Raw genomic sequence first — 12,321 nt, 5'->3', positions numbered from 1 at the left:
GCCAAAGATCTCTCCTTAGCTTTCTTAAATAGTAAGTCTGTCAAAAATATGAGTGAGGAGCCATGGATGCCTCTCTCCTGTATTTTCTACTACGCATTTTATTCTTGCCCAAACAACAAACAGAGCAAGTAAAATACTCTTCTTTTTCTTGAAGAGGTAGGTAAGGTAATATAACCTAAAGTTGTGCTCATAATCGTGTTTTCGGTAGGTTCAGTGTCGCGGCAGAGTTCTCCCGCGTCGCTCAGCTCGCCAGCATCCAGCTGTCGATCACCTGCGCCCGACGAGGACGTGGAAGTCGACGTGGAGCAGTGTTCTGACGGGGAGGACGGCTCCGACCACGCTGCGCCATCACCCGCGCCTTCCTCAGGTAACAACTAACAGTGAAGTTTTAGCTGTGCTGTACGATAGCTGAATAGAGGAGACCGATCTTTAGTTGTTGGTCAGAGGGCTCGGACCACGCTGCGCCTTGCCCTTCGTGTTCTTCAGGTAACAACCTATAGTGAGATGTTAGTTATGTTATGTTATGGAATAGTTTGGTAAATATTGATGTCACTGTGATCTCGTTTCAGAGAACGTGTAGCGAACGTAATTAGTTAATAAGAATGCTCAACTGAAATGAGTTAAGAAATTACAGTTAATTCATATACATATATCTAACATAATTGCCAATTTGGTTATTTGTTATTGCAAATTTCATACATTGTTGCAAAAGTCTCGACATTAGAGACATTTAATTGGCCCTCTTACACAAAATTTAGCGGTTGTAAAGAAAGTTAAACTCCTTGAAAACAGCTCATAACATCGAAAATTGCAATTTATATGCCAGGTGCCGCTTTTTATGTAGGCCTATGCTTTGAGATGTACATCATAATTTTCGTTATACTTAATTATTCATTTCATCTGTACCTATGTTAATAGTTCTATTAAATTATATCTTCACCTCAATCTGTTTCATGATTTCTAAACTTAGTAAGATAAGTCTTTTGAAAGGCATCACCTTTTTATTCATTCATTGTGATGCAAAAAGTAAATTGAAGTTGTGATTAGAGCTACTGTTAGCATAGTAAACAAGCTTTCCCATACAATTTGGTTCTCACAATAATGTGCGATTGAGTGCGTGTAGATACGTAGATATCGTCAGTGTCGGTTATTTATATTGCATGACGTCGCCGTCGTAAAGAACCGAGTGCGCTCAATTGTATTCTTTCTAGCTGCTCAATAGGGTTTGTCTGTCTGAATATGAACAAACTTTTCATGCGACGGTTTAATCGATTGTGGTTTTTCTTAAGCTTGTTCAGAAATAATCATTTAAAATAATGCGAAGTGCTTTTTACTTAACATATAATAATTAACACATACATAATACACATAAATGGCTTGAAATGCTTGCCATTATTTGATGTAAAACTTATAAATGGCTGAAAATAGAAACTCATTTATTACCTACTACGATAAACTTTATAAAACCAGACAATTGCATATACATTACATTTAATATAACATCATAGTAACATTACATCGAATAACTAGCTCTTTTATAGTGTACTGCGTGTTATTATCTTATTCCAATTTCATTTCTGTGAATGGTAATCTTATAGGATTACGAGTATGAAATAGTGTCAATAAGTATCCCGAAGGTCAGGAAACCTCATAGGAATCATAGGTAACTTAGCATTTGAATGCCAAAGAGAAGCTATATAATCGTACAGAGTTTGCTTTCAGTAGGTAAAAAACGTACCAAGGGTTTTAAGACGAAATAAAGTCCAAGAAAACGAAAAATATGAATTGTTTTCTCCCCAGAGCTAGGGGAGCGCGACACGCCGTCGCCCGCGCGGCCCCTGCCGCCGGCCACCTCCTGCAACTGCGAGGAGCTGCTTACGGTGGATTGTCAGCTCGAGACCAAGGAGCTCTGGGACAAGTTCCACGACCTCGGCACCGAGATGATCATCACCAAGACCGGGAGGTAAGACTAAAATCCTCAACTTGTCAAGAAAATAGCTAGTATAGGAAGCTTTCTAAAGCCAATTATTTGGCATTGAAGATGTATTTATTTTATAGTATGAGTTTCTTGGCAAGGACGTAGCTATTTCCCAAACGACTGGCAGTACGGTGAACTAAATGCGGAAATTACAAAATTGTAAATAAAAAGTAAATATATAGTGTTTTTGAAACGATTTGCAGCAGATATGGAAAATCGCTGTACAGTCAAGCAGCCAAGGTGTTCACAAATATCTGAATACGCACTCTAACCCCTTGACAGAGGGGCTGCTGCTAGATATCTGCTACTAGGTATGTGCTTTATTTGCAATCGTTAGATAAGATTGTTAAATTACTGGAGAGAACTTGGACTTCTTGATTACATTGGATCAATGATTACATTTGGTTAGTAAGGTAATCTAAATTTATATCAAAAATCTGAAACAAGATAAATTGTTACAACAACAAAAGAAGATCCCGGCAATTTGCAAGAATTAATTTCCTCATCAAGCTAATGCAATCTTTCACTTCGCTAAGATCAGAGTTAAAAATAAATTAATTCACTCCAAAATCGCCCCCGAACAAAGGGTTCATCGGAATGAATTCATCAGGCAAAGTGGCCAATTCCGGAATAATTACTTCGCGAACCGGCCGTCCTTCAACCCTTTAACGAGATAAATTAAAAGTACATTTTTTCCTAACCGGCGGCGTAATGCCGGGCTATAAATTCCCAAAGCCCCAAAGACAACAAACTGTGGGGGGAGGGGAAGATGTTTTTATAGTCACGCCGAGAGGTTTATCTAAATAATTGCGTAGTCGGCGGCGGTGAGCGGAAAATTGACATTGTGTACGGTCGGGGGTTCGAACGGAGCAGGCCCTATGTTGCCATTCTTTACCGAGCGCAGGCGCCGTTTGAGTTGCACCAACCAGTGGAACTGTAGCCCAAGCTCCGAACCAACTATACGGATATTGAGCTTTTAGATACTGGATAGTAGATTCTATACTACTAAGCCGACACTATCTTGAGTCTCTGGAGACTCATGCAATATTGTAATTTCTACTGACTTTTAAACGTATCTAATTTCGCTCCTGCTCCGGATATTTTCTGACACGAATATGTACGTTTAACGCGCTTTAGTTTTATACGCTAAAATGTATCATCTCTACATTCTATATTTATCTTTAAGTGTAACTACTTCGTTTATAGCAATTTTATTTGATGCTGTTGATAAATTTATCATCTGCGAGGAAGCGTTCTATAAAGACATTGTCGTCAGAAATAGGTCAATAAAAGTTTTTTTAGTAAGTAAAAATATGTCAGTAACTTTGTAGTCTGTGCGGAAAGAGAAGAGTCGTGGAATGTATGGGGCCCAATACATTCCACGACTCTTCTCTTTTCGAACAGACTATGAAAAGGTGCAATTGACAAAGCGAAATTAAAGAAAATTTCAGTGGAAATATTTATGTAAGCTATGTTACAAACTGTCAAATAACAAGATAGTTTCACTGTTCCACGTTCCACTAAAAAAACCTTGACAACAAACAACTACCTAATAAAGGGCACCGCAGTCTAGAACAAAAGCGATTAGTGTAGCAAGTGTACGCAACGGATATAAGCCCCTATTAGCCCCGTGTCACACTGGGGATCGCAACAAGTGCAGTTAGTCTAAATCACTAGCCGGTACTCGCCGGATTCAATCTCCAGAGAATAGGGGTTGCACCCTCTGATACATGTAATGGAACTGTCACATCTTGATACTGACGTACTTATACCTATTTAGTACTAATTACAAGTTTTAGGGATGCGATTGTACGAAAGCTACATACTTAGGTCATATTGAAGTTTTTTTTTTAATCTTTACAAAATCCCTGACATATAATTTTTAAACAGCATTCCTAAAATACAAATCATCACCGAACAAATTTTATCTAAAAATAGATAATAAGTTATATTTTCCATAAATAAAAATGTTTATTGTGTGACCTCTAAATGGCTCATTCCAGAAACTTTCAGTATTACCCACGTATGAGTTCTAAATTAATTAGTACCTACTACCTACTGAAGTAATCATTCTTATCTAAGTTTAAGTCATTTTTGGCAAGCGCTACATGTAAAAAGAAAAAATAAAATGCAACACATTCGTCGTCCAAAACTGTCATCTATTTCTAAAACTAGGTTTCATGGGCTTTTGTTTTGACATATATTTCGTTCATGTTTGCAATAACTAATAGATACTCCTGCACCCCTAGTGTAAATTTGATCGACATCATAACGTGACGAACGCGTTTGCGTTAAGTCTCATTTTGTATAGGATTTTGAGTTTCCAAAACGTCCCGCTTGGCGCGCTCTTTCTAAATCCAATACAAAATGAGACTAAACGCAAACGCGTACGTCACGTTTCGAAATCGAATTTATTTACACTAGGGGTACAGTACCCCTAGTGTAAATTTTATCGACATCATAACGTGACGAACGCGTTTGCGTTAAGTCTCATTTTGTATAGGATTTTGAGTTTCCAAAACGTCCCGCTTGGCGCGTTCTTTCTAAATCCAATACAAAATGAGACTAAACGCAAACACGTACGTCACGTTTCAAAATCGAATTTATTTACACTAGGGGTACTGGTTTCTAAAACTTGCAGACAATTGTAACTATAAAATTCCCGTGCGACTCGAACATATTAAACTATATTAAATAGGTTACTCATGTATTATTAAGTCGAATGTACGCTCGACATGTTTCAAACTGATTTTAGAGGATCTTTCTTCATCAAGGAGCACCTTCATTCTCGACAGATCCAGTCTATAGATCCAAAATGGATCTAGTGAGAAATGTTTTTATTCTTAGATCTACATTTTTATGTTGACAGTTAAAATTGATCCTTAGGTAAAATACTTTTGTATCATTAGATCCATCGACTGCACCGCCTAGTGAAGTCGAGTTGAGTCTATACTAGCCCATTTAAAATAATTTTAACTTAGGTACAGACAGACAGACATACAGGATTGATTATTTGATTCTCCTTGTGTCCGATTTTACCAAATTCGTAACTTTTAGTTTAATAAAACAAACGGCAGGTATAGCAAGCGAGTATGATTAGTTAGTGTTCATCTGTTAATTTTAAGTTATTCATATTTCTGATTAATTACGGTGTCAAAGTGAAAAACTGAATGTAAAAAGTAGCTTAAACTAACGGGGCTACTGTAAATTATGTGTATCTATAGAAATTGAATCGGTCACCGGTTGTTTTTCTAAATTAAATGCATCGGAATGCCTACTTTGCATAATTAAGCCATTCATTTTTAAGTAAATGTTTGTAGCGACACGTAAAGTATTTGGTTAGAAAAATAAAGTATCAAAAACGTGTAATCTTCACACTCTGGCTGAACAAGAGATAAATCAGCAGTCTAATCAAAATGGGATATCAGGGACAAATTTCACGAGGGAGGGTGGCGGAGCGTGTTTTTAAATTGCTCTACAATGTATTGTCTATTAATTTTGCTGGCGAATTATTTTGTCTTCCGCCCCTGTTTATATTGTTGTCAAAATAACTTTTGGGCCTTGGTGTAGATAAGTCTCTTTTTAGAAATATTGAAGAATTCAGGTACATGAAAAATTTCCAGATTCAAACTTGCAAATTTGTGACAATATCATCTCAATTTGTGAAAGTCGCTTGTAGGTACTTAATGTACTTACGAGTATATTCGTTATAAATCAATAACAAATATTTATAGTTCGTATGAAACCCCAGCTTCTCAAAACGCCAGTTTGTTTATATTACTAGAACTACAGAATAGAAAGAAGGTAAGTATTAGCGAATAAAGCATTGTGTTTATAATATAAACTGACATGTTGATAATATAAGAGTCTGACTTTTGTTAATCTGTTATTTTGCTAATTTGGCGTTTTGTGATGGTTAAAAAGCGCATAAACGTCCCAACGCAATTAATTAAGAGCTGGACTTCATTTGGGAAAATCAGTTTTTATTTTCGTTTTTTCGACAGTTACTTACGGGAAATTCATTCTTTTCATCGTTTACAAATATTTAGGCTAACATCCTGTCCAAATATGAGTCGCTTAGCTTCAAACTCAGGTAAATCCATCTGTCAGATTATTATGATTATGTGGTAAATCCATCTGTCAGATTATTATGATTATGTATTTTGATAACTTTAATTTAATAATAACTTTAGTCCTAGCTAGCTATAAGAATACTTGCAATACCCTTTTCAGGGTGCCATGTGTTTCTATAATTTAAATGTAATAACTATGTACCATGGTTCGCAATAAACGATTTCTGATTTCTGATTATTATGAAAAGGTAATAAGGTAGATATTTGCTGAGAGGGTCGAATGGATTTATCTGAGTTTGAAGTTAAGCGACACATATTTTGAATTCTATAGTTACTTACCTACTGCAGTATGCACAAAAAGAGTCCATTGAAAATGACATGAAATGACTTGCCAGCATCCCCCCCCCCCCCCCCCCCCGAACATTCAAATAAACCTACTAGTCTATATTTAAAGTTTTTGCGCTACCGTTCGATAATACCCCGTTTGAGATGACATATCGAATCGATATTATCGCTCGGTATGCCGCGGCACTAGTGGGCGAGAAATGTCCGCCTGTCCCGATTTCTTTATTTTTGATTTTTTCCAGTTGTCGTTTTGATTTACAAGCGGCCACTTTACTGCCGTGGACTTTGTTACAGGAAACTAACTGGCGGACGATTTATGCTCCACCTTTTGGGACAATGAGTTTGTCCAAAATATTTGAATGTTAAGCCATAACGTGCTCATTTTACGTCCCGAAGCGTTTATATGTTAACAACCTTATAGCTATATTTCAAGTTGTGGTCGAGTGACTTCGGAATAATGCCTCGTGCTGATTGGAAACGGACAATGTCTCATTCGTCCTTAGTTTATTTAAGCACTGTGTATGTGCAGTTTGCTAAACCCTTTAAATAGAATTCGATTACAGGAATTAAGTTCTCACATACATAAGTTGATTAAACATATAAAAGCTCAATGTAGACTTATAAGAATTATTTCAATTACGATACACGCACCTACGCTTTGGCATTCTAATATTAAAAGCTTCTGTAATGAGACAGTTACCATTACAATTGAAATATTCTCCTCTGTTATTTGAGCACCGAAGGCCACATTAAGCGTCACCGAGCACGGAACGGCCGCACCTGACCTGGCCACCTTTTGATTAGCTCCTACTTCTTTGTGCTCCAAAGGTGTTGACCGTTATAAAAAATACAAAACTTATGGCATTTAACAAACAATATTTAGTGCCGTTTTGACAGTTATAGCAGTCAATGATTATTGTCGATTACGAGCGGTTATAATACAGTTTTTGCCGCTAGGGCGTTCTCCAACAGGTGCCCGCGTTAGCTTAACAATAAAACGCTGCCGTACTTTAGTATAAAATTATTTTTGTGCTTACAGATCATGTTTAAGAGACCCCGGCAAGCGCGCGCGAATTTCACCTTCCCATGCAAACAGAGATTCGTTCTCATTTTAAAACTACGTGTTGGATTGTAATGAAACTTTGCATATACAATAACATGAGGTATATCTAGTCTTGTAATTAATTTATATATCTTCAGTTTATAAAACAAACGAAATAGAGCAAAAACAAGTTTTGCATAAAAAAACTTATTTTTTTTTTAACTATGGTATCTGAAGCTACATAAACTAATTACAGGACTAGTTATACCTTATCATATTGTAAGTACACAGTTTCAGAGCAATCTAGCTAGTAATTTTATAATGAGAGTTTAACTACGTTTGTATGGAGAATCGAGCTTGTTGGGGACCCTTAATAGATCAATCAAAGTGTAACTTTCATACTAATTACTAGCTTCTGCCCGGAACTTCGTCAGCGATGAATGATGATGATTGATGTCCTTTCCCGGGTACCAACTATCTCCACACCAAATTTCATCTCAATCGGTTCAGTACTTTAAAGGTGAGGTAACAGACAGACAAAGAGTTATAAAATAAAAAATACATACTAGGGCTATTGCATGCCTGCATTGAAGTGTAGTACAAATTAGAATTCTTAGTATAAAAGAGGTATTATTAACAGACATAAAACGCATTGTCATCGATAAGACTTTGCCAAGTGAGGCGGTGGTCCATTAAGGCGATTATCGGGTTCAAAACGCACATAGCGTAGTCTTGGCGGCCATGTGAATATTCTACTTATAATCATGTGTTTTCAATTTTCAAAATTCAATAAAACCCAGTTTATTTCCACTTCGATTAGTGATTACTGCGCCTATAGTGTGTGAATACGTGTTATATGTATGAAATCATACCAATTGTGGCATACCATTATATCCCGTGTGAGCCTGTTGAACGCGCTGTCAGAAATCTGAATTAATCCATGAAGTTTGGCAACGACGACGAAGAAACAAAATATGAAAATTAATACTTTGACAAGAAAAGGAAATCGATTTCATCGCTTTTTCCGTGCTACATAGGCAACCATCCGTATTTTTTGCACTCATCAATCATCAGTATCTATTAATTACATAATTTGCCTGTATGTTTCTTTTTGTGTACGTGAGATACGTCGAGGTGTTGAGGCCTTTCGTGTTGCGTTCGCGCACGCTCAGTAACGGCTGCGATGCGCCACTCGATAAAACTCTCCTAGAAGTAAACTGTAGTAAGTACCAATACTAACAGAAACATAATTGATCTACCATTAGTGAGCTTTAACTCGTTGCAATAACGTTTATGATTGGTCATTTAATTGTGTCAACGACAAGACATTAAAATTCCCGTTTGCGTCATTGTAAAATTAAAAGTGCGAATTCGATCAGCCGCTACAGTGCAATAAAACGCAATTATGTACTCTTAATTGGCCCACGAATGCCGTGCAACTTTTAAGGCCAGGTTTTTTTAAACTTGTTTGTTTAATAATTTATTATGGAATAACTAATCTTTTTTCGATGGGTTAAATTATTAGTAGCTCAATCTAATTTGATAATTTACTGGTTCAAAAACTGATATAAAATCCCTTGATCGAATCATAATACCTAATTAGGGGATTATTACTCGGTGTTCGATTTATATTCAATGGCTGTCTCTGTCATTTATAATTAATTAATTTATTTTATTACGGTGGAACCTCGCTAACTCGAACCTCGATGAGACGAAATCCTCGAAATAAAATGCTATTTCCCTTTCCTTCAACGCCCAACCTCTTTAAGACGAAGTTACCAACGATTCCCTTCATGGATATCCAGTTCAGATATTACCTCATAACTCGAAAATTTGACCTCTACAACTGGAAAAAATATACGTATTCTTTTATGACCTCTATATCTCGAAATTATTATAAACAAAAGTCTGTATCTCGAAGATCGTACTTACGCGTCTGCATTATTACCTCTCTAATAAGAACTTTTTATTTATTTAACCTCTGTAACTCGAAACCTCTTTAAGACGAATAAAAACCTCTCTAAGTCGAAAACTCGTTAACACGAACTTTTTGGCGTTTCCTTTCAGATTCATACTATCGAGGTTCCACTGTAAAGAATTGTGAATCCTCGGAGAAGTTAGCCTTAAATACCTTAAACTATCGGCTTTAATAGAGATATGTACTTGTTGCTTTTAAATTGATGCTTGGTTGTTGGCGTTATTATTTTGCAATAAAAGTAGTTTTATAGCCTAAACTAAACACGCGACTGAATTAAATATTTTTAGGTTTGTTAGACGTTAAATTCACAGCTGTTCATTTTACTACTCTTAATTTCTTTTGTCACAAAACCATATAAAAGCCCCGGAATAAACCTATAAGGATCTTTGCAATAAGCAGTAAATTCGCGGCTTTCATTAGTTTTTTAATAGTCATTAGTAATGTGCGGGTAACCCAGAGTGAGGAGATACAGGGTTTGACTCCAGTCTGGCCCAGTCTCCTAGAGAACGCATTTCGTTCTGAGACTTTTGAGCTGTCAATATTTTCAGTCTTTGCGCCTTTACATTTCTTGTGATCTTTAGTAAAGATAAGATCAACACATCTAAAGCCCTAGTCGATTTATAAATATAATTCGCAATTTCTCCATGACTAAATATTAAGGAGCTCCTGGTTCCATTAACGTCAATGAGAGAAAATGAAGTACACAATGCAGTGCGGCCTACGCGCGTCGAGCGCTGTCAGCTACCGAGAGTCGCTTGCGCAAATAGCTTATCAAAATAGTCCTTACGTATGAAAAGATTGCTTAGTGCGATTGGCGTTTACATTGAATAGCGCGGTATTTGTATTGGAGCTTTATTAACAGTGGTATAACCGCCAACCGCTCTTCGGTCCTTTTTGATACTAAACAGCACAAATATGCATCGCAACGAATTCACGCTGGTTATTCATCATAGTGATTATTTGATTTTCATTTGCACTACTTGCAGACATTGTTGAACTGTACGGTGTCAAGTGGAGCAAGATTTCAATGTTTTGTTTAATAGGTTCTTAGCGACCAATTCGACAACGTCGCATAGTATTGCGAAGTTGAATTATGATTGTCATAGAGCTCTATTGGTCACAAAGATATAAAAGGATAACTCGTCAACACCAATGTATTGTTATCGGTCATATGACAGCGGGCTAGGTAAATATACCTTTAGTCTAAGGTCAGGCTGGTACCTTATTTAGGTTCTGGTTATTAATGAAATGCTGACTTGTGAATATGCAATTAGTGTTTACGTTGTTCCCAGGCCTCATAAGGAATGCAATTTAAATTTAACCACAGACCTTTATGCCGATTATTCAAAATGAGGTCGAATAAAGGAGATGCATCAAGAGAGGGTGTTCATTTAAGAGCCATTAACGCCTAAACATAATAAGCGAGTTTAAATAATTACGCAAAAAGGTGTAAAAAGCTATTGAATACGGAGATGCGCCGGCGTTGAAAGGCTGACGGGCGACGGAGATTGATTACGTAATCATGGCCAACGGGTGATTTCGGGAATCTCATAGAGAGTAATCATCATCCATCTCACGCCTCGTTGATGCCACATTTGGGAGATTCATGGTGTTTTGGTCGGTCTCCGAAACCATAAACTTTGATTGTGTTCGGACTCCCATTGTTGAGGTCGGGCACTTTTTGTTCAGCCACTTTATTTATCTACTCAATATTTGTTAAATATATATATATATATATTTTTTGTATTTATTGAAGCTTGATGCGTATGACAGGCGTCATGTAAGTACAATTTTCCGTCTGACGGTTACAAATTGTCGATAATGTAGAAAGTATGATAACCGTCATCAGCATCATGATATTCATGATAAATAAACTTTAGTGTAAAATATTTTGCCTTTTCTCTGAAATGATATCTATGTACATATTACAAATAAATGATATCTATGTACATATTACACTTGTACAAAAACTAAAAGCTTATCAATGTCGGTAGCGACTGATAAATTTTGAATTTGGTTTAATCAGCATCTAATCAGTCAGGAAAGTGTCCACAAATATACCTATGTAGGTGTCACAAAATATGTGGCCATTTTGGCTCTCAGTATCTACCTTATTACAAGATAAGTAGTAGATTAGATACGGACTGTATCATTAGCCCTCCTTTGACGCTCACATAATATAAAGCCAAATTTTACAACATTTGGTCTGAAATTATAAACAACAGTAACAAATATGAAAGGCTCAGTTCTTATAGTAACAAAGACAGTATCTGGCGGCTGTCGACGCACAATTAGCTCTCCATTGTGCTGTGTGCGCGGGCGCCGCTCCTACGCCCATTGTGCCCAATCGCGCACTCAATGAGATATTATCTACCTACCATTATTAGCCGATTCGATGTTTAAATAGCCTGTGATTTCATATTGCCGTGTATATTACGAGATTCATTGTGATTGATTGCTTTAATTCGCCTAATAATCGACGTATGCCGGGAGCATATGAAGATGATCAATGGCTGTAGTTATTCTTAAAATTACAAAGACATTACGACCTCAATTTTAAGTTCACACTTTAGCTTATTAAGGCTGGATTCGGCCAAACTGGATTAAGGACATAACCTTAGATTAAACGCCGTTGTAGTTCCTACCTATATATTATACTAATCTTGGTATGAACTCTTAAGTATTTGTGTTTCATCGATTTTTCACTCAATGTATAATCGATTCAAATAGTCCTAATACAATTACTGCTATGTATATATTTAACAATAAAATGACAGAAACGTAATTATGAATTATAAATAATTGTATTTTTTTAACGCAGAATATTGCGTCTCGGTGAAGTATTGTTGTAATTAAAAGTTGAAACGTCGTTAATTATTAATTGTGAGAGTCTGTTCTAGTTGTT

At 36.5% G+C, this 12,321-nt stretch overlaps 1 protein-coding gene across 1 annotated transcript in view; it reads left to right on the top strand.

Moving 5' to 3' along the window:
• LOC133517869 (T-box transcription factor TBX20-like) overlaps positions 1-12,321 on the top strand; it is a 104,047-nt gene that overhangs the window by 8,169 nt on the left and 83,557 nt on the right. The window contains exons 2-3 of the mRNA XM_061851327.1: positions 209-367; positions 1,801-1,963. Of these exons, the coding sequence (XP_061707311.1) occupies positions 209-367; positions 1,801-1,963 (322 nt within the window). The remainder of the gene's footprint in view (positions 1-208; positions 368-1,800; positions 1,964-12,321) is intronic.

This window comes from Cydia pomonella, chromosome 5, assembly GCF_033807575.1.
Source record: "Cydia pomonella isolate Wapato2018A chromosome 5, ilCydPomo1, whole genome shotgun sequence".
Lineage (NCBI taxonomy): Eukaryota > Metazoa > Arthropoda > Insecta > Lepidoptera > Tortricidae > Cydia > Cydia pomonella.
The sequence above is the reverse complement of the archived record's forward strand: the minus strand, read 5'-3'. Positions and strand labels throughout refer to the sequence as shown.